General features: G+C 43.0%; 1 protein-coding gene across 1 annotated transcript; it reads right to left on the reverse strand.

Annotated features, from left to right (window-relative positions):
* Positions 1-357: 357 nt before the first annotated feature.
* Positions 358-25,401, reverse strand: LOC133447708 (protein Spindly-like). The gene is made up of 14 exons (XM_061726441.1): positions 25,360-25,401; positions 22,453-22,614; positions 20,835-21,011; positions 19,518-19,712; positions 18,663-18,812; positions 17,477-17,575; positions 17,282-17,392; positions 16,894-17,034; positions 10,288-10,394; positions 8,450-8,570; positions 5,774-5,840; positions 4,237-4,431; positions 4,087-4,162; positions 358-540 (listed from the first exon to the last, which is right to left on the reverse strand). Exons 2-14 carry the CDS (start codon positions 22,612-22,614, stop codon positions 408-410), a joined length of 1,734 nt encoding a protein of 577 aa, XP_061582425.1. The 5' UTR covers positions 25,360-25,401; the 3' UTR covers positions 358-407.
* Between the last annotated feature and the right edge of the window lie 168 nt (positions 25,402-25,569).

The raw sequence follows: 25,569 nt of genomic DNA on the forward strand, positions 1-25,569 counted from the left end.
TTCTTATTCTAATGAACAGCATTTCATCCAGTACAGCAGCACTTCCATGCACATGCAGCAGTTCCAGCTGTTCCTGCAGCAGTTGCAGCTGTTCCTGCAGCAGTTCCAGCTGTTCCTGCAGCAGTTGCAGCTGTTCCTGCAGCAGTTCCAGCTGTTCCTGCAGCAGTTGCAGCTGTTCCTGCAGCAGTTCCAGCTGTTCCTGCAGCAGTTCCAGCTGTTCCTGCAGCAGTTGCAGCTGTTCCTGCAGCAGTTGCAGCTGTTCCTGCAGCAGTTCCTGCAGCAGTTGCAGCAGTTCCTGCAGCACTTCCATGCACATGCAGCTGTTGCAGCTGTTCCAGCTGTTTCTGCAGCACTTCCATGCACATGCAGCTGTTCCTGCAGCAGTTGCAGCAGTTCCTGCAGTGGCTCTACTGCTGAGCACACTGCGTCTCCATGCTGCTGCTGGAGCTGACGTGGATCATCTCCACCGTCCTCTGCTTCCTCCTCCTCTCCTCCCGGTTGCTGGGCCTCTGGTTCTCCTGGGCGTCGGTGGGAGCAGAGCTGAGGACAGAGAACCGACACGCTCAGCACACGCAGTCTCTAACAACGACATGCAGCAGGCAATCCCTGGTTTTTCTCAGGGGTTACGTTCCAAAAAGAACCCGTGATAAGTGAAATCTGTGAAGTAGCAACCTTTTTTTTTTTTTTTTAAATTATTATAAAAGGCTTCAAATTGCGGAGATCAGCCCCGCCCCACCACGACCTGAGTGATTGGATTTGAACGGGAGAAAATGAAAAATGATTATGAAGAAAAATACAATTAAAGCTGCAAGCAGCGATGAACGGTCCTCCACCCTTGTGCACGTTCAGGCTGCAGTGGAAGCTTGTATGACTTGATGTAGATTCTTCAGGCCTGGACATTTAGTGGATGAAACCACCCACGACTCTCTATATCAAACCATTCAAAAGTTATGGCAGAAAGTAGGAACTATCAGATATCGACCAATCAGAAGAAGGGGCGGGGCTAATTTGCACCAATTATGTTCAAGGACTCAAAACCGAGTCCGATGACACCACCCACAACTCTTTATGTCAAACCATTCAAAAGTTATGGCAGAGAAAAGTTTTCTAGGGGGCGCTGTTGAGCCGTTAGGCCACGCCCATTAATGCAAACCATTAAATATCAAATTTATCGCCAGGCCTGGCTTGCATGCAAAATTTGGTGACTTTTGGGGAACTATCAAATATGGACCAATCAGATGAAGGGGGGGCGTGCTTTTTGGCATCTATCGTCGCCACGGTAACGCTTTTGACTGAGAAAAGTAATGCGTGTTGTCGCAGGATGGAGACGCACATTTTGAGGTATAACACACCTGGGTGCACGTTACGGTTCGGGCCGTATTAATGGCCGAAGAAATGGCATAAATTGCGCCAAAATTACACAATTAATTCAAAATGGCCGACTTCCTGTTTGGTTTGGGCCACGGCGCCAAGAGACTTTTCTTCAAGTTGCGACATGATACAGGTGTGTACCGATTTTCGTGCATGTACGTCAAACCGTATCGTGGGGCTTGAGGCACAAAGTTTTCTAGGGGGCGCTGTTGAGCTATTAATGCAAACCATTAAATATCAAAGTTTTCGCCAGGCCTGGCTTGGTGCAAAATTTGGTGACTTTTGGGGTACGTTTAGGGGGAAAAAAGTCCCTCATTTTGTCGGAAGAAAAACGAGAAAAAAAAAAATATTCCTACAGATACAATAGGGCCTTCGCACCGTCAGTGCTCGGGCCCTAATAAGTACAGTAGGACAAATTGTGACTTGTGTGTATTTCACTGCTCTTCTGATGCTGCGAAAGGTGAAAGGTGAACCCCGTTATAGCCAGGGATTACTGCGGCAACATTGGCAGTTGTTTGACGTAGAGCTGCTGTTTCAATAGTTAGATTCAAACCAAAGTTCACAGGCACAACAGCCTTCATGCTGCAGCTCCTACACTAGTGACCCGTGTCTCTGAGGGAGGTGAAGGTCACGTTTCTCTGCCGTGTGGCAGTGAAGCCCTAGTGAGTAGAAAACTGAGCGCTCAGTAAGTGGAAACACGTAAAAAGCTGACATTTACAGCTGCTTCCACCCACTCTTGTTGTTTTACCCTGGATTCACTCCGAAAGCGTCAAAAATGGTCTGTGGAGGCTCAGGACGTCTGCATCCTGCAAACGCCTGCAGTAGACGGGGCTTTCAGCTGCAGAACTAGAGGGAACAAAGTCTATATAACGTACATATATCTTTATATAGCTGCACATTTTCAGTTTCCTATTTCACCATGGATCACACTTTGGGAAGCTTCTTTATATTTCAGAGTTATTTCCACATAAATAAGAGTGAGTTTGATCCTTAAGCAGGTTGGTCCTGGATCAACACCAACCATCATGAAGCTGCAGTCTGTCTGAGTGAACACTGACACACCGGGTCAGAGCGGATTTGGTCATGATGTTTAAACTGTGTTTTGTGATTAATAAACACGGTTTTTAATTATTTTGCGTTGGATCGATGTAGTAAATAAAATAGTTCAGACCATCCAGCTCCTCAACCATCAGTTACTGTTTCACATGAGCAGTTCAGGTAAAAACTGCAGTCAAATCAGCAAAAATGTCAGTTTGCTGGATGAAATATATTAATTCCTGATAAAATAAGTTTGTAAGTGACAGCTCTGCTCATGTGTGCATGTGAATGAGTGTACGTTTGTGTGAACATGAAAGTACAATCTGCATTGAGGCTTCTTTCTTCAGGAATCCCGGTCTGTGATTGGACGCTGCCTCAGCGTAACTGCTGCTCATTTGCATAAAGTTGAGATTTTTCAACTTCAGATTGACGCTCTGGACGGCTCCAACACCTCCAACACCTCTGACGCCTCTCGCAGCGCTTTCATAGACAATGAATGGCAACCGGACGCCTGTGATGCTTTCAGTGTGAATCCAGGGTAAGACACCAGTATGAGGAGCAGAGGTGGTAGTAACGAGTTACATTTACTCTGTTACATTTACTTGAGTAAGTTTTGGGAAATGTTGTACTTTTAGGAGTAGTTTTGAATCACTATACTTTTTACTTTTACTTGAGTAGATTTGTGAAGAAGAAACTGTTCCTCTTACTCCGCTACATTAGGCTACGTTGAGCTGTTACTTTTCTTTTATCCCTTTTATCCACGTACGCGTCAATCTCATGACATCACTGGGTGATTCTTTGGGAAAAATGTTTGTTTTTGCATGTTTTGTCACATTTACACAGACTCAAACACACACAGAGTTTCTATGAGTTCATGTTTGTTCTAGTTCTGCCTGCGGAGCCTGGTTAACCTGGTACTGTCTCTAATTCTCCTGTCCTTCTTTCCTCCTGCTCTCTCCTTCCTTCTCCCTTCTTTCTTTTCTCCCCTCGTACATTCTTTCCTTGTTTTGTCCTTGCCTTCCTTCCTTCCTTTTTCCCTTCTTTCTTTCCTTCCTTTTTCCCTTCTTTCTTTCCTTCCTTCTTTCCGTCCTTCCTTCTTTCTTTTTTCCCTTCCTTATTTCCTTCTTTTCTCCCTCCCTTCCTTCTTTTCTTTCTTCCTTCATTCTTTTCTCCCTTCTTTCCTTCTTTCCTCCCTTCCTTCTTTCCTCCCTTCCTTCTTTTTCCCTTCCTTCCTTCTTTTTTCCTCCCTTCCTTCCTACAAAGTACAAAGGCTTGAAATTTTGTGCTACTTGTGCTTAATTTATTTTTTTATTCTGTTATTATTTTATTTATTTTATTATTTATTAAAGTACTTAAATTTACTTTAAGATTATTTTAATTTAAGCTATTTTTTATTGGTTTTAATTTATTTTATTATTTTATTGATTTAATTTTCCTGAAGATGATTATTTTGTACTTTTGTCTGTTTGAATGGTTGTGTTAAAAAAATAAATCAGACGTTACTCAACAGTTACTCAGTACTTGAGTAGTTTTTTCACCAAGTACTTTTTTACTTTTACTCAAGTCATTATTTGGATGATACTTTTTACTTCTACTTGAGTCATATTATTCTGAAGTAACAGTACTTTTACTTTACTTTTACAGCTCTGATGAGGAGAGACATGTGGAACCTCTCACCTGAGGCCGGGGATCTCCGCCGGGTCGTCTGGGCTGATCTTCACACACTTGGCAGGTTTGGCCTCGGCGTCTGGACCTGCAGCAGTCAGGGGTTAATCACAGCGGGACACGAGCACACGGGGCAGGTTCAGGGGGGGGCGGTGGTCAGACCTGGGGGGGGCCTGCTGGTCTCCTCCGGGGGGCAGATCGGCTCAGAACCAGAACCTGCCCTCGCCACCGTCTCCGTCTCCACGGCGACGGAGACGGGCTGGTCCCTCCTGTGGGGGGCGGGATCCTCGGGCGCAGCCGTGACGTCAACAGGAAGCTTTTCTTTCTTTCTCTTCTGCACCGGGTTCTCTCTCAACTCTGCAGATATGACACCAGTTCAGATGTGCAGGAGGTTAGAGGTAGAACCAGTACTGGAGTTGAAATAAAAACAGTCAAAATCATCCCCCCTGAAATAAAAACGGTCCAAATCATCCCTCCTGAAATAAAAACGGTCCAAATCATCCCCCCTGAAATAAAAACGGTCCAAATCATCCCTCCTGAAATAAAAACGGTCCAAATCATCCCCCCCTGAAATAAAAACGGTCCAAATCATCCCCCCTGTAAAACTGCCATCCCTCCTTTCCATCCCTTATGTCATTTCATCAATGAATGTGGTTTTACTGCTATTTCATATGTGTTGTGGCGCTGCAGAGAATGGCAGCCACAGTGATTTGGTGCGTGTTACTTTGTCTCATTTTATGAACATCAGGGGAACAACTCCAGCGGATTCATTTCCCACTTTTCTTTTTGCCCCCCCATCCCACTCTACGTTACATTAACGTAAAGATTCCAATCCTGACCTTATGCGTTACATTAATGCACATCCTAAGTCACTTTTGTACAGACTCATATCCGGCACTTTAAAAACTTCATATTATACATTTCTGTTTATACATTTTATCTCTTATATATTTGCTTTTATATTTGTATTGTATTGCACCAATCACCGCAACAAATTCCTTGTGTGTGTTTAACAAACTTGGCAATAAACCTTTTTCTGATTCAGATTCTGATTTCAACATTTAGAGTCATCACCAGAAAAATAACACCAGAAAAATAACTTATTTGACAATTTTCACCTGTTTTAAGTAAATTTTCACTTGAAATAAGTAGGAAAATCTGCCAGTGGAACAAGATTTATCTTCTCATTACAAACAAAAAAATCTTGTTCCACTGGCAGATTTTTCTACTTATTTCAAGTGAAAATCTACTTGAAACAGGTGAAAATTGTTGTTTTTTCCAGTGATGAGTCTTGTTTTAAGTGTAATGAGATTTTTTTTTACTAAAATGAGACATTTTAACTAGAAATAAGACAAATATTCTTATTTAGAGTTTTTGCAGTGATCCATGTTACTTATCCTGTGAAGGACAGAGTCATATTGATAAGTTCAGAAAAGTGTTTTTTATTGTTGTGTTTTGATGTATTTGATGTAAGCCCAGTGGATATTTAAAGCTTACAGAAGGCTGCATTTAACTGCTGCTATGTCATTCCTGCAGTATTTCTGCAGCTGTTTTGGTCACTGCTATTATTTGTAATATATTATATTATTTGTAATCAGCACAAATTATCTGTCCCCATATGATCAAATACACCATCCCCCCTGATTTCTTTACAACTGGAGTACTGGGTATAACCGACGTGGGGGGGCGGGCTCCGTACCTTTGGGTTCATATTTATGTTGGAGCTCCTCCACCCGCAGCTGCAGCTTGATCTTATCACTCTGAACCTGCAGGAACAGAAATATATACGACTAATGGAGCTTTTCCACTAGCACCTACTCCAGGATTCATACACATTTTAACTTAAGTTTCCATGACTATACATGACCTCTAAAACATCAATGTATGAATGAAATATAGGAACAAAACTATGTCAAAAGTCACCACAGTGGAGATCTAATGACAATTATGGTTTTATACAAACTAAACATTTATTTAAACTAACACTGATATACCAGCAATATGTTGTAGTATACAGGACTGTCTTAGAAAATTAGAATATTGTGATAAAGTTCTTTATTTTCTGTAATGCAATTAAAAAAAACAAAAATGTCATACATTCTGGATTCATTACAAATCAACTGAAATATTGCAAGCCTTTTATTATTTTAATATTGCTGATTATGGTTTACAGTTTAAGATTAAGATTCCCAGAATATTCAAATTTTTTGAGATAGGATATTTGAGTTTTCTTAAGCTGTAAACCATGATCAGCAATATTAAAATAATAAAAGGCTTGCAATATTTCAGTTGATTTGTAATGAATCCAGAATGGATGACAATTTTGTTTTTGTAATTGCATTACAGAAAATCACAATATTCTAATTTTCTGAGACAATCCTGTATGTTGTATAGTAATCTAATATTGCACACATTAAAGAACAAATAACTGACGAAATTCACGAGGCATAAATGTTTCTGAGGTAATAGGGTCTGAAAAATTAATAGGCACTTTTTGATATGAAATATTTATTGATGAATTTTAAATCTATCTTATAGGCTGTTATTAAATGTTATCATTAAGTGAGAAAAATAAATTCCATGACTTTTCCAAAACTTTTGGGGTCAACTTATGTTTCCAAAACTTTTCCAGTCCTTGAAAATTACATTTTCAAATTCTATGACTTTTCCATGTTTTTTCAAAACGTACGAACCCTGCTATTCAGCCCGACTCTCCTCCACTCGGTTTGGTTCTTTTCCACTAGGGGTCTAACGTGGCGAGTAGATACTTTTCTGTATTTATTCTGCCGAGGTTCTAAGCTGCTGAGTCGGCTGTATCTGACATCATCACACTACAGGCCACTGATTGGTCGGGGGGTTGGAGTCAGACGTCTGAGTCGGGAGGAGGAAATCAGAGAAAGAGACTCTGACGGATTCTGGTTCATTTTATTCAACCAGCAACGGCAGCAGAAATCTGTTCCCTGGTCAAATTCCGAGGAGGAGACCTTCTTAGGCCCCGTTAACACGTGGCAAAAACGGTGGTGTTTTCATGCGTTTTGGCCGTTCGTTTACACCAAAACGAAGCTCAAAGTCACCAAAAACAATCATTTCTGAAAACTCCGGCCAAAGTGGAGATTTACAAAAACCTCCGTCTTCACGTTTGCTTGTAAACGGAGAGAAACGGACATTTAGGCTTCAGAACGTCACATTATGAGACAGAAACGTCACCGTATTTTACCTGTTTTATATTCTAAAGTCACACTTAAAAGTCACTCCAAACGAAAGCCTCTCGTTCATCTTGGAAGTAACTGGAAGTTACTCGTGTCATTTGTTGATGTTTTTTTCCAGGATTGTGATTGGCTAGCATGACTTTATCTTCTCGTTACACTGCCCCCTGTAGGTTTGGCTGCTCATAGCACCTTATCAGATATTTATGCAGGTTCCTGGAAATGATGGTATTTTTCAAAACGTAGAGGCGGAAATATCCGTTTTCGAGAAATTTTGAGAAAAAAGATGAAATGTCGAGAAAAAAGACAACATTTTGAGAAAAAAGTCAAAATGTCGAGAAAAAAGTCAAAATGTCGAGAAAATAGTCAAAATGTCGAGAAGAAAGTTGAAATTTTGAGAAAAAAGTTGAAATTTTGAGAAAAAAGTTGAAATGTCGAGAAGAAAGTGGAAATTTTGAGAGAAAAAAGTCGAGAAGAAAGTGGAAATTTTGAGAAAAAAGTTGAGATTTTGAGAAAAAAGACGAAATGTCGAGAAGAAAGTCGAGTTTTTGAGAAAATTGTCAAAATGTTGAGAAGAAAGTCGAAATTTTGAGAAAAAAGTCAAAATGTTGAGAAGTAACTCCACTTCTCTGTCACTCCAAACGAAAGACTCTGGTTCATCTTGGAAGTAACTGGAAGTTACTCGTGTCATTTGTTGACCTTTTTTTCCAGGATTCTGATTGGCTAGCACGACTTTATCTTCTCGTTACACTGCCCCCTGTAGGTTTGGCTGCTCATAGCACCTTAACAGATATTTATGCAGGTTCCTGGAAATGATGGTATTTTTCAAAACGTATAGGGGGAAATATCTGTTTTTGTAAATACCCGGGTATGTGTAAACGTGGCCTTAAAGCTGGTGTCTGAGGAAAATATCCCAGAGCTGGATGGGGCCACGAGGAATGAAAACATATACCAGGATCTTTCTCAGTCCACGTCTGCTCAAGGCTACAAACATCACAGCAGCTTCTTCCAATCTCCTACTTCTGATCTGGGTATTGAAAAGAAACGAGGACAAGGCGAGTCGTGCCGGGCTGAGTAGGTGCTAGTGGAAAAGCTCCATAAACCTGTGGGTGGTTCATGTTGGACAGAGTCGGGGCAGACGGACGGAGGACGCGGGGACGGAGTCGTACCTGTTTCAGCAGCCGCTCAGACGTGAAGAGCTTCCTCTCCAGCTCCAGTGCTCTCTGACTCTCCGACAGAGACTTCATCCTCTGCAGGGACAGCTCGTCCCCCAGACGCTCTGCGTCTTTACTGGAGACACAGGAGCAGGTCAGTGCAGGTAAACCCACCAGAACCACCAGAACCATCACCCCTGAACCAACCATGAGCTTACAGCAGTTCATTACGCTGGCACAGCTTTCAAGAGTACACTGCAAAAACTCTAAATCTTAACAAGAATATTTGTCTTATTTCTAGTTAAAATGTCTCATTTTTAGTCAAAAAAAATCTCATTACATTTAAAACAAGACTCATCACTGGAAAAAACAACAATTTTCACCTGTTTCAAGTAGATTTTCACTTAAAATAAGTAGAAAAATCTGCCAGTGGAACAAGATTTTTTTGCTTGTAATGAGAAGATAAATCTTGTCCCACTGGCAGATTTTTCTACTTATTTCAAGTGAAAATTTTCTTGAAACAGGTGAAAATTGTCAAATAACAAGTTATTTTTCTGGTAATGACTGTTGTTTTAAGTGTAATGAGATTTTTGACTAAAAATGAGACATTTTAACTAGAAATAAGACAAATATTCTTATTTTTTTTTTTTTTCTTCTCCAGATTTTGAGTTTTTGCAGTGTAGCAGTTGTTCTCTACAATGTTTTACGGCAGAAAGCAGTAAGCCATGTAAGAAATACGGAAGAGTATTAGGGCCAGGCAGGAGAAATATAAAAATATAATATTTTAGAGGACGATTTTTTTTCATTATGCACTTTGAGAAAAAAGTCAAAATTTCGAGAATGAAGTTGAAATGTTTTTTTTTTCTTTCTTTTTTCTCCGTCAAGTTTTTAGGTTTTTTGTGTGTGTGTGTGTGTTGATGATCTGTAATTATGTAGTCTAACCTTCTTTGTTTTTTGTTTATAGTTTTCGTCTTGTTGTTTTTTTTTGTATTTACTGTTTTACTTCCTAAATTGAGGAGAGGATTCGCTGCATAAGCCTGTTGGCTTTTAGACCTCTCCTGTCACATTTGTTCTACTATTTTGATCATAAGTGTTACTTTTATTGTGTGCAAACTAATTAAATAAAATGATTAAATAAATAAATAAAAAATGTTGAGAAAAAAGGCGAAATGTCGCGGAAAAAGTCGAAATGTTGAGATTAATTAGTTAATTTTCTTGCCACTGTTTGGCTTAAGGTTTTTCTCCCACTAGGGGAGTTTTTACCTGCCATTGTTTATGTAATAATTGTTCGGGGGTTTATGTTCATGTTCTGGGTCTCTGGAAACATCCTAGAGACAACTTTTGTTGTATTATACAAATAAATTTGAAATTGAAAAAATTCGGTCCAAGGAGTGAATGTAATACTGCACTGTATTTCTAGTTAAAATGTCTCTTTTTTAGTCAAAAAATCTCATTACACTTAAAACAAGAGCAATTACCAGAAAAATAACTAACTTAGACAATTTTCACCTGTTTCAGGTAAATTTTCATTTGAAATAAGTAGAAAAATCTGCCAGTGGGACAAGATTTATCTTCTTATTACAAGCAAAAAAATCTTGTTCCACTGGCAGATTTTTCTACTTATTTCAAGTAAAAATCTACTTGAAACAGGTGAAAATTGTTGTTTTTTCCAGTGATGAGTCTTGTTTTAAGTGTAATGAGATTTCTTTGACTAAAAATGAGACATTTTAATTAGAAATAAGAAAAATAATCTTGTTAAGATTTGGAGTTTTTGCAGTGTGTCTATGGAAACAATAGCTTTTTCAAATAAACAGAACATTTCAACAGAAACAGAGGGGAGCAGCTGAACTCACACGGTGTTGCTGAGCTTCATCTTGAGCAGGTCGGTGTAGTAGGTCTCGTCCTGGCCGTCCCCCGGCTCTGCCTGGCCCGGGTTGGCTGGCCCTGACTTCAGCAGAACCTGCACAAACACACCCCGTTAGGAACCACAGGGACCACCTGCATGCACTCATGTTCATGCACCCGGGGGGGGGGCTCCTGGAGGCCCCCAGGTACCGGCTCTGAGGTCCCAGGCTGGTGGGACCATAGACATACGTGGACGCCCCATCCAGTGTTCTTGTCCGCTGCTGAGATACGTCAACGTCGCCGCCATATTGGATGTTCAAGACTGCGCTGTAAACTAATACAAGTAAATGGATCTATTTTCATAAAGCGCCTTTCTACAAAGAAATGTACGTTTAACGTCTCATTTATTCATTCACACACGCACTAATATACTTGGGAAACAGTTAGGCACCAAATATAATACATTTAATTTTCTCAGATAGCAAAAATAAGAACTTTATTGATCCCACATAGGAGTAATTCATGTTATATCAGCTATAGAGAACAAGGTAGTGCCAAAAAACAATATATATCCCCCCTCACAAAAATAAGAAAAATAGAGAAACATATTTTCTCATCAACAAAACAAATATACATTTTTTCAAGTAACAAAATAATATATTTGAACCATTTTTCAGACAATAAAATAACATGTTTTGTTGATGAGAAAATATGTTTCTCTATGTTTCTTATTTTTTGTGAGGGGGGATATATATTGTTTTTCGGCACTACCTTGTTCTCTATAGCTAATATAACATGAATTACTCCTATGTGGGATCAATAAAGTTCTTATTTTTACCATCTGAGAAAATTAAATGTATTATATTTGGTGCCTAACTGTTTCCAAGTATATTAGTGCGTGTGTGAATGAATAAATGAGACGTAAAACGTACATTTCTTTGTAGAAAGGCGCTTTATGAAAATAAGTCCCTTTACTTGTATTAGTTTACAGTCTTGAACATCCAATATGGCGGCGACGTTGACGTATCACAGCAGCTCCATGGAAGGAGGGGGAGACATGGATATGGGTGGGACCTTCTATAGAAGATCAATACAACTCTGAATACCTGGATTTGAACACCTAGTTTAGCTGGTTCCAGTTCCATGTTCTGTAGCAAACTTGAGTAGCTGGACCGGCTCTGAGGACGAGTCAGCACTAAAACTGCTGCAAATGCTCTTAGTGGCAAGTAAAAAAGCAATGACCAGGAGATGGTTAACTCCGACCCCACCTACTCTACATGACTGGATTATTTGTATCACCGCAGAGATTTTTAGGATGGAAACGCTAACTTTCCAACTAAAAACGCAACGGGACATATTTTACAAACTTTACCCCTTGACTGGGTTTTATGATTAATTCCGCAGCAACACCAGGTGACCCCCTGGTTTCTGTTCATAGATCATGTAATCAGTTAAACTGAGTTGTATTTTATCAGTCCTATCCAGGTGAATGTGGAGCCCTAGCGGCTCTGATTATTCTAGACGTCTTTCTGATGCCTAAGGAGGAGGATTCACCTCCCATTGATGTTTTCTACGGCTGGGGATCCTTTCAAATGTCAAGAATCGATTGGATTCCAATTCTTAAGATTCACCATCGATTATCATGATTTGATTCGATCCGATTCTATTCCGATATTGTTAATGTTATTAAAACAGTTTTTTCAGCTGTTGCATGAATGATATGACTGTAGTTCTGCAACATATTAATACTAGTATTATATTGAGATTCAACAGCAAGTATTGCAGCTAATGATGCTGTAAGGACCAATCAGCTCCCAGAATGCTGATAGAACAAATGCTGATATGCAAATGTAACCCCAAGACAGTATATAAAGTAATGAAAAATAGACAATTATAACTGAAAACTTTATTGTTTTCATACCTTTAAACATATTCAAAGGCAAAAACATGGCACTAGTTATTCTTGTGTCCAACAAAACATTCCTTTTTGGGCGTAAACAGAAAAATACCAAAAGTTGTAATGTAATGATGAAAAGTAATCGAACTTTAGATCAATTTTTTCAACACAGGGCTACCTCCCATTGTTGTTTTCCCTCCACAAGTGCTGGTAAAGTTTAGTTATCTGTGAAACGTAGCGCCGCGCGGCGTTCCCAACGTTGAGTGCGCTACTGTACATACTCACCGGTATTACGGTATATGAAAAATTCATATCATAAGAAAAATAAACACCGGTATTCGGTATGGACCGGTATACCGCCCAGCACTAGACAAACCTGCCAACTAGGGGTGGGCGGTACACCGGTGTCATAGTCATCACCGGTGTGAAACTGCGCCACGACATGGATTTTGCAATACCGTAATAAATCAATTATAAAATAATAAGCCTAAATAAGGAATTAAAAACGTCGGTGATATGCAAGGTTTGCTGCCGTGTTGTGACAGCAAGAGGTGGAAACACAAGCAACCTGTTTCATCACTTAAAAAACACGCACGCCCGTGAATATGAAGAGGCAACCCGGGCCAAAACGAGCGCAAGTGGGACCAGCAGCTGGTTACGCTGGGACCGCTGCTCCGCTGGTGCTGCTGCAGAACCAGCGGAGCAGCGGTCCCAAGACTACACAGCTTTCACTGCAGGCATCGTGTACTGGTGCTACACCTTACGACAAGAGTAGTAAGAAATGACAGGGCTTAAAGTATTCCGGCACCGTGCCGGATCTCCGGCGTACGGAGTTTTTTTTCTCGGCGTGCGAGTTTGACTGCTTTAAAAAAAAAAAAAGGTTTGAGAGAAAAAAAAAGGTTGAGTCAACAGAGTTCGTCTACCAATGGAATGAGAGGAAAGCAGCTCTGGCTCAACCAAACTAACACTAGCCAATCAGAAGTGGAGCGGGGCGGGTCTTTGACGGCAGCGGAGCGCAGAGCGCTGTTTCAACCTGCTAGAATACCAATCACCGACTTCAAGATGGAGAAAAAATGAATGAATGTCGGTTTAAAAGAATCTTTTTGCCCAAAAGAAAGAAAGAGAGTGACAAAAAAATACCCATAACCATGTTCTTCTCTCGAAAAAACACACCTGTACCGCGGGCTTTAGAAGAAAATTAGAGAATAAGAGAATAAAATTAAGGGAAATTTTCCACCACCCGCTGTCCAACCAGCCCAACCGAGGTCCAGTATTACATTTTAAGACAGGTTTACAAAATATTTAAAATATAATAAAAATAAATATAATATATATATATATATATATATATATATATTTATATATATATATTTATATATATATATATGTGTAAGATCTTTAGGTTTTTTGCCAAATAAGTATGTTGAGAATGCATAATACTCTCCCATGTCTCTTTTTGATAAGGATACCTACCATTTACTTATTATATTATAAAAATATTAACCTTATTCACATAAAGGGACAGGACAGGCTACTCCTCCCAAAACGTACCAAAAAATACCGTGATATTATACCGTCACCGTTCAAAAGATGAAAAATACCGTGATATTAATTTTAGGTCATATCGCCCACCCCTACTGCCAACTATGACTATACTTCTCTTGGACCAGGATACCTTGATGTCAGGACTTAAACAAACACAACTGGAAGGAGATTCATTTTCATTTACTTGAATATTGCTGTACCGTTTTATCTACTTGTCCTTTCCAAATTAAGAAAGTCAGCAGGTGTGTTTCCTGAGAGAGCAGGTGTGTTGGTGCGGGTGTTTCCTGAGAGAGCAGGTGTGTTGGTGCGGGTGTTTCCTGAGAGAGCAGGTGTGTTGGTGCGGGTGTTTCCTGAGAGAGCAGGTGTGTTGGTGCGGGTGTTTCCTGAGAGAGCAGGTGTGTTGGTGCGGGTGTTTCCTGAGAGAGCAGGTGTGTTGGTGCGGGTGTTTCCTGAGAGAGCAGGTGTGTTGGTGCGGGTGTTTCCTGAGAGAGCAGGTGTGTTGGTGCGGGTGTTTCCTGAGAGAGCAGGTGTGTTTCCTGAGAGAGCAGGTGTGTTTCCTGAGAGAGCAGGTGTGTTTCCTGAGAGAGCAGGTGTGTTGGTGCGGGTGTTTCCTGAGAGAGCAGGTGTGTTGGTGCGGGTGTTTCCTGAGAGAGCAGGTGTGTTGGTGCGGGTGTTTCCTGAGAGAGCAGGTGTGTTGGTGCGGGTGTTTCCTGAGAGAGCAGGTGTGTTGGTGCGGGTGTTTCCTGAGAGAGCAGGTGTGTTGGTGCGGGTGTTTCCTGAGAGAGCAGGTGTGTTGGTGCGGGTGTTTCCTGAGAGAGCAGGTGTGTTGGTGCGAGTGTTTCCTGAGAGAGCAGGTGTGTTGGTGCGGGTGTTTCCTGAGAGAGCAGGTGTGTTGGTGCGGGTATTTCCTGAGTGAGCAGGTGTGTTGGTGCGGGTGTTTCCTGAGAGAGCAGGTGTGTTGGTGCGAGTGTTTCCTGAGAGAGCAGGTGTGTTGGTGCGGGTATTTCCTGAGTGAGCAGGTGTGTTGGTGCGGGTGTTTCCTGAGAGAGCAGGTGTGTTGGTGCGGGTGTTTCCTGAGTGAGCAGGTGTGTTGGTGCGGGTGTTTCCTGAGAGAGCAGGTGTGTTGGTGCAGGTGTTTCCTGAATGAGCAGGTGTGTTGGTGCGGGTGCTTCCTAAGAGAGCAGGTGTGTTGGTGCGGGTGTTTCCTGAGAGAGCAGGTGTGTTGGTGCGGGTGTTTCCTGAGAGAGCAGGTGTGTTGGTGCGGGTGTTTCCTGAATGAGCAGGTGTGTTGGTGTTTCCTGAGAGAGCAGGTGTGTTGGTGCGGGTGTTTCCTGAGAGCAGGTGTGTTGGTGCGGGTGTTTCCTGAGTGAGCAGGTGTGTTGGTGCGGGTGTTTCCTGAGAGAGCAGGTGTGTTGGTGCGGGTGTTTCCTGAATGAGCAGGTGTGTTGGTGCGGGTGTTTCCTGAGAGAGCAGGTGTGTTGGTGCGGGTGTTTCCTGAGAGAGCAGGTGTGTTGGTGCGGGTGTTTCCTGAGAGAGCAGGTGTGTTTCCTGAGAGAGCAGGTGTGTTTCCTGAGAGAGCAGGTGTGTTTCCTGAGAGAGCAGGTGTGTTGGTGCGGGTGTTTCCTGAGAGAGCAGGTGTGTTGGTGCGGGTGTTTCCTGAGAGAGCAGGTGTGTTGGTGCGGGTGTTTCCTGAGAGAGCAGGTGTGTTGGTGCGGGTGTTTCCTGAGAGAGCAGGTGTGTTGGTGCGGGTGTTTCCTGAGAGAGCAGGTGTGTTGGTGCGGGTGTTTCCTGAGAGAGCAGGTGTGTTGGTGCGGGTGTTTCCTGAGAGAGCAGGTGTGTTGGTGCGAGTGTTTCCTGAGAGAGCAGGTGTGTTGGTGCGGGTGTTTCCTGAGAGAGCAGGTGTGTTGGTGCGGGTATTTCCTGAGTGAGCAGGTGTGTTGGTGCGGGTGTTTCCTGAGAGAGCAGGTGTGTTGGTGCGAGTGTTTCCTGAGAGAGCAGGTGTGTTGGTGCGGGTATTTCCTGAGTGAGCAGGTGTGTTGGTGCGGGTGTTTCCTGAGAGAGCAGGTGTGTTGGTGCGGGTGTTTCCTGAGAGAGCAGGTGTGTTGGTGCGGGTGTTTCCTGAGTGAGCAGGTGTGTTGGTGCGGGTGTTTCCTGAGAGAGCAGGTGTGTTGGTGCGGGTGTTTCCTGAGTGAGCAGGTGTGTTGGTGCGGGTGTTTCCTGAGAGAGCAGGTGTGTTGGTGCAGGTGTTTCCTGAATGAGCAGGTGTGTTGGTGCGGGTGCTTCCTAAGAGAGCAGGTGTGTTGGTGCGGGTGTTTCCTGAGAGAGCAGGTGTGTTGGTGCGGGTGTTTCCTGAGAGAGCAGGTGTGTTGGTGCGGGTGTTTCCTGAATGAGCAGGTGTGTTGGTGTTTCCTGAGAGAGCAGGTGTGTTGGTGCGGGTGTTTCCTGAGAGCAGGTGTGTTGGTGCGGGTGTTTCCTGAGTGAGCAGGTGTGTTGGTGCGGGTGTTTCCTGAGAGAGCAGGTGTGTTGGTGCGGGTGTTTCCTGAGAGAGCAGGTGTGTTGGTGCGGGTGTTTCCTGAGAGAGCAAGTGTGTTGGTGCGGGTGTTTCCTGAGAGAGCAAGTGTGTTGGTGCGGGTGTTTCCTGAGAGAGCAGGTGTGTTGGTGCGGGTGTTTCCTGAGAGAGCAAGTGTGTTGGTGCGGGTGTTTCCTGAATGAGCAGGTGTGTTGGTGTTTCCTGAGAGAGCAGGTGTGTTGGTGCGGGTGTTTCCTGAGAGCAGGTGTGTTGGTGCGGGTGTTTCCTGAGTGAGCAGGTGTGTTGGTGCGGGTGTTTCCTGAGAGAGCAGGTGTGTTGGTGCGGGTGTTTCCTGAGAGAGCAGGTGTGTTGGTGCGGGTGTTTCCTGAGTGAGCAGGTGTGTTGGTGCGGGTGTTTCCTGAGTGAGCAGGTGTGTTGGTGCGGGTGTTTCCTGAGAGAGCAGGTGTGTTAGTGCGGGTGTTTCCTGAGAGAGCAGGTGTGTTGGTGCGGGTGTTTCCTGAGAGAGCAGGTGTGTTGGTGCGGGTGTTTCCTGAGAGAGCAAGTGTGTTGGTGCGGGTGTTTCCTGAGAGAGCAGGTGTGTTGGTGCGGGTGTTTCCTGAGAGAGCAGGTGTGTTGGTGCGGGTGTTTCCTGAGTGAGCTCACCTCCACCTTCTCCAGTCTCTGCAGTTTGCTCATCAGGTTCTGGATCTCTCCGTTCTTCTCCGAGAGCATGGACTGCAGCCTCTCCAGCTGGGCCGGGTCGGCCCTGGAGCCCTGGAGCTGCATCAGGGTGGCGATCTGGACCTGCAGGGACACCAGCACCAGCACAGGGTTCATACACGTTTTAACCAACAAGTTTTTTGGGGTCAACTTATGTTTCCAAAACTTTTCCAGGCCTTGAAAATTACATTTTCAAATTCCATGACTATGGAATTTCATACGTTCATACGTTTTTCAAACGTATGAACCCTGCAGCGGAGTCAGGGGGGGTGGGGGGGGTGGGGCAGCAGGACACGGGCAGCCCCCCCCCCCCCCTCCAGCAGGGCCGTACCTTCATGCGCTGCATCTGCTGCTTGCTGAAGGCGTGGATCTTCTGCAGCGACTGGTACTGGACCTTCATGCTGATGAGCTGCCTCTCCATGGCAGCCCGTTTATCCTCCAACTGCAGTCAGAGATGGAATAAAAGCTGCTTGGTAACTGGGTTTAGTCCGGTCACGGTGACCTGGAGCTGGACGTGGGTGCTCACCTCAGCAAACAGAGAGTTCCCTTTGCTGCTGGGGTCCTGGGCCTGCTGGAGAACCTGGTCCAGCTGGACCTGCAGGTCCCGGCTCAGCTCTCGGGATTTCTGGTGGTACAAAACACATAATAATAAGATCAGTGTGTTCACACGTATGTAGACGGGCGGAGGCAGACGCCTGCAGCGGAGTCTGGAGCCCCTCAGGCCCCGTTTACACGTAGCAAAAACTGTGGTATTTTCATGCGTTTTGGCCGTTCGTTTAAAACGAAGCTCAAAGTCTCCAAAAACCATCATTTCTGAAAACTCTCTTCAGAACGTCACATTACGAGACAGAAACGTCACCAGCGTCATTTGTGCGAGCTGTGATTACAATTTGTTGTACGTATTTGTTGTTCTACGTGTAAACGGGGCCTTAACCAGCAGCGGTGGAGCAACTGCTCACCTCTAGGTAGGGCTGTTCGATTTTGCCCAAAAATAAAATCTTGATTTTTTTCCTCTTAAAATCCGATTTTCGATTACGATTATTTTGTGAATTGACAAAAGGCAAAGAAATGATTTCAAATATGCTGTTTTTTTATTGAACATTTGCCCCATTGGGCTTTAAGTGCAAACTTTGCTCTTATTAAACCAAAAATGAATGAATTAAGTGCAAAACTCTGTAAAATAAGTTGAAAAAAAGTTTTAAAAAATATAATAAAATATAAAGTTTTATCTCTGAAACAAAAATCAGCAAATCAGCACTTGCAAACATACAGTAAGTTATATTTCCAATTAAATAAAACAAGACATTTTCTAATTAAACTAAACTGGGTCTTTGCATGCTAAATAATAATCAACCCATGAAGGAGGTAGAGGTGTGTAATGTCACTCATTACATTTGATATTCACATTTGCAAGTTTTTTGCAAGGAACACGAGCCGGTCTACCGCATCTGGCTTGAGGGATGCCCGGTGGCATGTTACAACGCCCCCTCCTACACTAAAGAGCCTCTCCCATGGGGCACTTGTCGCAGGTATTGAGAGGTATTTCCATCAATCATTAATATGGTATCAATCATTAATATGTGTGCAGACAAGGTTTAAAAAAAAAAAAAAAAAAAAGTGAAAAATCGATTTTTACGATTTTCACGTTTTAACATCGTTCTAATTACATAATCGCGATTACGATTTAAAATTGATTATTCGAACATCCCTACCTCTAGGGCGTTGAACCAGGACACGGCCTCCTTCTCCCGGTCCTCCTTGTCCTCGGTGATGCGCTGCAGCTGGCGCTGCAGGCTGCTGACGCTCAGGTCCAGCTGCTGCTCCTTGTACTGGTGCTCCTGGACCTGCTGCTCCAGCTCCACCTGACACACACAGTTCTCCCCGTCACACACAGTTCTCCCCGTCACACACAGTCCACCCCGTCACACACAGCTCTCCCCGTCACACACAGCTCTCCCCGTCACACACAGCCCACCCCGTCACACACAGCTCTCCCCGTCACACACAGCTCTCCCCGTCACACACAGCCCACCCCGTCACACACAGCCCACCCCGTCACACACAGCCCACCCCGTCACACACAGCCCACCCCGTCACACACAGCCCACCCCGTCGCACACAGCTCACCCCGTCACACACAGTCCACCCCGTCACACACAGCCCACCCCGTCACACACAGCCCACCCCGTCACACACAGCCCACCCCGTCGCACACAGCTCACCCCGTCGCACACAGCTCTCCCCGTCACACACAGCTCTCCCCGTCGCACACAGTCCACCCCGTCACACACAGTCCACCCCGTCACACACAGTCCACCCCGTCACTCTCCCCGTCACACACAGTCCGCCCCGTCACACACAGCTCACCCCGTCACACACAGCTCTCCCCGTCACACACAGCTCTCCCCGTCACACACAGCTCACCCCGTCACACACAGCTCTCCCCGTCACACACAGCTCTCCCCGTCACACACAGCTCTCCCCGTCACACACGGGCAGCAGGGAGGGAGCGGGGCGGGGAGGGCCTCGCCCCGTCAGGCTCGGTCTGATCAGGAATGACTGCTCACCTTCAGGCTCTCCAGCTCCATGATCTTCATCTGCACCTCCATCATCTCAGACGTCATGGAGCTCTGGGTGTGTTCGTTCAGGGCTCGCAGCTCCTCCATCTTGTTGCTCAGCGTCTCCGTCTGCACGTCCAGCTTGTGTTTCAGCTGCTTCTCGTTGAGCTGGGCCTCCTCCAGCGCCGACTGCAACCCCAGCATCTGAGGAACCAGGGGACACGCTTCAGCTGAGTATCAGGGGCTCACGGCTGCATTTACACGCAAGCTTTTAGTCCTGCACCCCTGAGCCGCAGCACCAAAATAAAGCCTTAAAAGAAGATTTCAGAGGAGGAAAAAAAGAAATGTTGAGAAAAAAGTCGAAATGTCGAGAAAAGTCGAAATGTCGAGAAAAAAGTTGAAATGTCGAGAAAAAAGGCAAAATTTCAAATTTATTCTCGAAATTGTATTTCAACATTAATCTCGACATTTCAACTGTTTTCTCGACATTTCGACTTTTTTCTCGACATTTCGACTTTTTTCTCGACATTTCGACTTTTTTCTCAACATTTCGACTTTTTTCTTGAAGTGCACAATTAAAAAAAAATCTTCCCCTCTCAAATATTTTTTCTCCTGCCTGGCCCTAATACTCTTCCGTACAGAAGTGAACTCTACATGGTCAAAACTACTGTCGGGGATTAGTTCAGTGGACTCCAGAGAAAGAAAGAGAAAATGTTAACAGTCCTGTGTTTTAACTCATAAATGAACACATGAAGTTGTGACCAAGACCAGCATGAAGAGAGACTGATGGCTGCCACAGAAACGCTTTACTTCCTCCTGCTGCTCCAGGTAAGCCCAGTTCGAATTCACATGAGAAACAATTAATAAACTACTTGTTTTTCTCGACACACAACGTGAAACAGAAATCTTGTAGGATGCATTTCCTTTTTTTCCACATTCCCTTTTGAGAATTTGGTTTTTAGCTTTTTATGCAAATGTGACCCCAAGACAGTATATAAAGTAATGAAATATGAACAATTTATGCAATTATAACTGAAAACTTTATTGTTTTCATACCTTTAAACATATTTAAAAGGCAAAAACATGGCACCAGTTATTCTTGTGTCCAACAAAACATTCCTTTTTTTGGGCATAAACAAAAAAAATACCAAAGTTTGTGATGTAGTGATTATAAAAATCGATCTTTAGGAATTAATATGAGAATCGATTTAGAATGGGAAAATGGATTTTGTTCAACACAGGCCTAGCACCCAGAGACCACCAGAGACCACCAGAGACCACCAGAGCCCACCAGAGACCACCAGAGACCACCACATGCTGCTGTACCTTGTTGTGGAGCTCGCTGGCTGCCAGGCTGTGGCTCCTCTCCAGGTGTTCCCGCTGCTCCTGCAGCTGCTGGCTCTGCTGGTTCTTCACACAGTCGTAGTCCGACTGTAACGACTCCAGCATCCGAGTCTTTAACGCCACCTCCCTCTGCAGGGAGTATTTCTCCTGTTCCAGAGCCTACCATTCACACATAAACACACAAACACACAAACACATGAGAAGCTTCAAACTAAGTCCAGCTTTGTCCTGAATCTAACGTTACAGAGAAATAAGTTACACTAACTGAAATCCAGTTTGGCTTCCAATAGAGGGAATGACGCATGACGTCACAGATGTAGCTTCACAGCGGGTTACGCCCACTGAGTGTCAGAAAGACTGAGTGTCAGAAAGACTGTTTTGCAGAAAGACTGAGTGGCAGAAAGACTGAGTGTCAGAAAGACTGAGTGTCAGAAAGACTGAGTGTCAGAAAGACTGAGTGTCAGAAAGACTGAGTGTCAGAAAGACTGAGTGTCAGAAAGACTGAGTGTCAGCGTAAACTTTCAGTTTGAGCAACTGGAAAACATCTAAAATAGGAAAGAGCTGTTGTGCGATCGACTGTACTCATAGATTTAGCAAGAAACCGGAGTTATCGTTTTACAGACTGCTGAAAAATAAACTTAAGAGAGACAAATGGATCACTACAATTCACAGAAACAACTGGATTCCAGGCACCGAAACGTGGATTTGTGGTTCCCATTTTGTATCAGGTAATGTTGGATTTTTGGGTAGCTAACGTTAAACGGTCAAATCATCAAGTTCAGTGTCCTCATCACTTTAATTTCTACAACAAATCCTGCCTTGAAGTCGGACCAAGCGTCAAGACTTTTGTATCTTCAAGCTTTACTTCGTGTATTTCCCCGGCGTAGAAATTAAGTACATATAAATATCAGGAAACTGGATTCGTGGCCAAATATTAATGTCCATGGACCACTGGTTCTTGGTAACTGTACCAAATATTAATGTCCATGGACCACTGGTTCTTGGTAACTGTACCAAATATTAATGTCCATGACCACTGGTTCTTGGTAACTGTACCAAATATTAATGTCCATGGACCACCGGTTCTTGGTAACTGTACCAAATATTAATGTCCATGACCACTGGTTCTTGGTAACTGTACCAAATATTAATGTCCATGGACCACTGGTTCTTGGGGTAACTGTACCAAATATTAATGTCCATGGACCACTGGTTCTTGGTAACTGTACCAAATATTAATGTCCATGGACCACTGGTTCTTGGTAACTGTACCAAATATTAATGTCCATGAACCACTGGTTCTTGGTAACTGTACCAAATATTAATGTCCATGGACCACTGGTTCTTGGTAACTGTACCAAATATTAATGTCCATGAACCACTGGTTCTTGGGGTAACTGTACGGGTCACTGTCAAGTCCAACTGACGCTAATTTAAGCCCATAATCAGCTGTTATCCCGTCTTCTCCACTAGTTGCAGCTGTTTTTGCTGATGTTTTGCCACTTCCCAGTAAGGGGGCTGGTCCAGTGGGCAAGTGACGTCAATGCAGACCCTCTAGAGGAATCTGCGTTTGTCAAGAGTTGCGTGCTTGTCTTCATACCTCCAGTGCGTTGGTCATCTCTACTCTCTGTTCGTCCAGCCTGGCCTGCAGCTCCACCTGCTGGTTGAGCAGGTCCAGACCAGCCTGAGCAGCTCTGTGGACCTGCTCCTCCTTCTCCCTCAGCTGACTCCTCAGCAGCTGGATCTGCTCTTCTGCTGCCATCTGAGACCAGGAAAGAGACATGGTTCATCTCTGCTTTCTGCTTTCTGCTTCCAGCGTTACGTTCAAATTAAACCCAGCAAGTCCCATCAGCAGTTCATACTCCTAAATCTCATATGGTGTTGCTAATGTATAATATATATTAGTTGTGGGGGAAAAAAATCAATATTGCAATATATTGTTGCGCTCTCTTTCACAATAAATAATCGCTAAACTGATGGCAAATATGGATATTTTATTACAACACACATAACGGATTTTCGCGTTTGTCATCGCACTATTGTTCATGCACTTCAGTTAGTCCAGCTCTTCAGTGTTTACATTTACAAGACTAGGAGGCAGTGAGGTACTATACAAAATTAAGTTGCTTACTGACTTTTCCGTATTAGAAACAAAGCAGTGCACTGTCCTGGTTTATATAAAACATGTTATTAATGTTCATGCACTTTAATTTGTCCAGCTGTACAGTGTTTACATTTACAAGTAGGGGTGGGCAAAAATATTGATACAGCAATATATCGCGATACATAGTCCCTCGATACAATATCGATATTCAATGTATGTATCGCGATATATTGCCGTATCAATATTTTTGCCCACCCCTGCACTTTATTTTGTGACTTCAGTGTGGATGAGACAATGCATTTTATTTTTGTCATTTTAAGTCAGGGGCAAGTAGCTGTACTGTATTTTTGTGATTTCAATTTCAGTGTGGGTGAGACACTGCATTTTATTTTGAGTATTTTGTATCTAAGAATAATGCACACACTGCACTTTTCATTGTGTTTCAGTGTGTTTTTTCATGCAAATATGTTGCATAATTAAAATGGAAAGTTTGAGTTACATTGTTTTGACTCAGTCTGTCCAAGGCATTATCACTATTATCTGATGTACATATATACAACTTGGATTTTAAGATGTGTAAATTGCATTTTTAAATTTTTCGGTGAACTATGTAGAATATCGCGATATACTGCATAATCGGGATATCGCAATTTGTATCGTATCGTGGCTCAAGTATCGTGATGCGTATCGTATCGTGAGGTCCTTCCCAATACCCACCCCTATTTACAAGCCAGTGAGGCAGTGAGGCTCTATACGGCTTTCCTGTACTTTTGAGAGTTTTTTGTTAGGTCCTGTATATTTGCATGACGCGCTGCTGCTGACAGAGAAGCAAGCTGAGTCCGAGAGAGGTTTTACGACGTTTAATGACAAACTCAGCCATAACGGCCTTCCGATACATTCGCTTATTGGGTTTTTAAACGTGTACACTGCCTGCAAATGTGTAATCAGAGTAATCAGTGCAAAGCAGTCAACAAAAATTACGGCTACCTAACTTGCCTCTCTCCACCATAGTGTAGGTTATTGGATACTTAAATAACCTATGGTGATCACCTACGTGACCCACACTTCCTTCATCACCGTGGCAACCAGATCAAACCAATAAAACATGAATAATCAATTTATGGCTCCTACATATACACACACATATTTACATATATATATATATATATATATATATATATATATATATATATATATAAACACATATACACACACACACACACACACACACACACACACACACACACACACACACACACACACACACACACACACACACACACACACACACACACACACACACACACACACACACATATATGTGGGGGGATGAGGGGGGACGGCATCCCCCCTGAAATAAAAACGGTCCAAATCATCCCCCCTGTAAAACTGCCATCCCTCCTTTCCATCCTGTCATTTCATCAATGAATGTGGTTTTACTGCTATTTCAACATTTAGAGTCATTACCAGAAAAATAACACCAGAAAAATAACTTATTTGACAATTTTCACCTGTTTAAGTAAATTTTCACTTGAAATAAGTAGAAAAATCTGCCAGTGGAACAAGATTTATCTTCTCATTACAAGCAAAACATCTTGTTCAACTGGCAGATTTTTTTTTCTACTTATTTTAAGTGAAAATCTACTTGAAACAGGTGAAAATTGTTGTTTTTTCCAGTGATGAGTCTTGTTTTAAGTGTAATGAGATTTTTTTTACTAAAATGAGACATTTTAACTAGAAATAAGACAAATATTCTTGTTAAGATTGTGAGTTTTTGCAGTGATCCATTTTACTTATCCTGTGAAGGACAGAGTCATATTGATAAGTTCAGAAAAGTGTTTTTTATTGTTGTGTTTTGATGTATTTGATGTAAGCCCAGTGGATATTTAAAGCTTACAGAAGGCTGCATTTAACTGCTGCTATGTCATTCCTGCAGTATTTCTGCAGGTGTCTATAAAGTATCCATATCCTATAAAGGATCTATAAAGTATCCAGATGGATACTTTGTTTCCATCTTACTTTATTGGGTAACTTATATTTATCCCCAAAGGTAAATTCCAGGTCTCAGTAACATGACAGGGATGTGTCAGGCAGGACTCAGTCCCGTCAACCTTTACTTTATTCACTACTTTCATTCCAGCATTTAGCGACTCTTAAAGCAGCCCTGCCATGTGTTTAACCTCTTATATCCCTGTGTAACAACAACACTGCTGGACTCCAGCTACATCCACCAACACACGACCGTTAAAACGTTTACTTTCAGCCTGTAACACTAATGTTCGTTATCGATTATCCAGGTTAACAGTTTCAACACGGCCGTTAGAACACACATTGATAGGAGTGATCGCAGTAGAAAAGGTTCCACTAACATGTTAATATAACCATCTAAATACTTTTACTCACCGTAGTTTCGTTCAATCACTCCTCTACCGCCTGAGTTTGAATCGGCTCCGCTGAACTCTCGCGATACCTCGGTGGAACGAGAGCTGAGCCAGGTTTGGTCCGAGCTCAGCAGCGCCGTCCTGCGTTCAGACGCCAGCGTGACAACAACACGTCAGATCAAATCTAATCAAATCAGTCTTTATTTATAGAGCGCTTTTCAAGCATATATAA

This window comes from Cololabis saira, chromosome 7 (genome assembly GCF_033807715.1).
Source record: "Cololabis saira isolate AMF1-May2022 chromosome 7, fColSai1.1, whole genome shotgun sequence".
In the NCBI taxonomy this organism is placed as follows: Eukaryota; Metazoa; Chordata; class Actinopteri; order Beloniformes; family Belonidae; genus Cololabis; species Cololabis saira.

Bases quoted from the DNA above. Each gene is read 5' to 3' on its own strand.
- LOC133447708 (XM_061726441.1), bottom strand. From the start codon at position 22,614: ATGGCAGCAGAAGAGCAGATCCAGCTGCTGAGGAGTCAGCTGAGGGAG. The intron at 19,713-20,834 runs GTACAGCAGCAT...CTGGTTCCTCAG, and splicing joins CCAGCGAGCTCCACAACAAG to ATGCTGGGGTTGCAGTCGGC. The intron at 17,035-17,281 runs GTACGGCCCTGC...GTGTCCCTGCAG, and splicing joins AGCAGATGCAGCGCATGAAG to GTCCAGATCGCCACCCTGAT.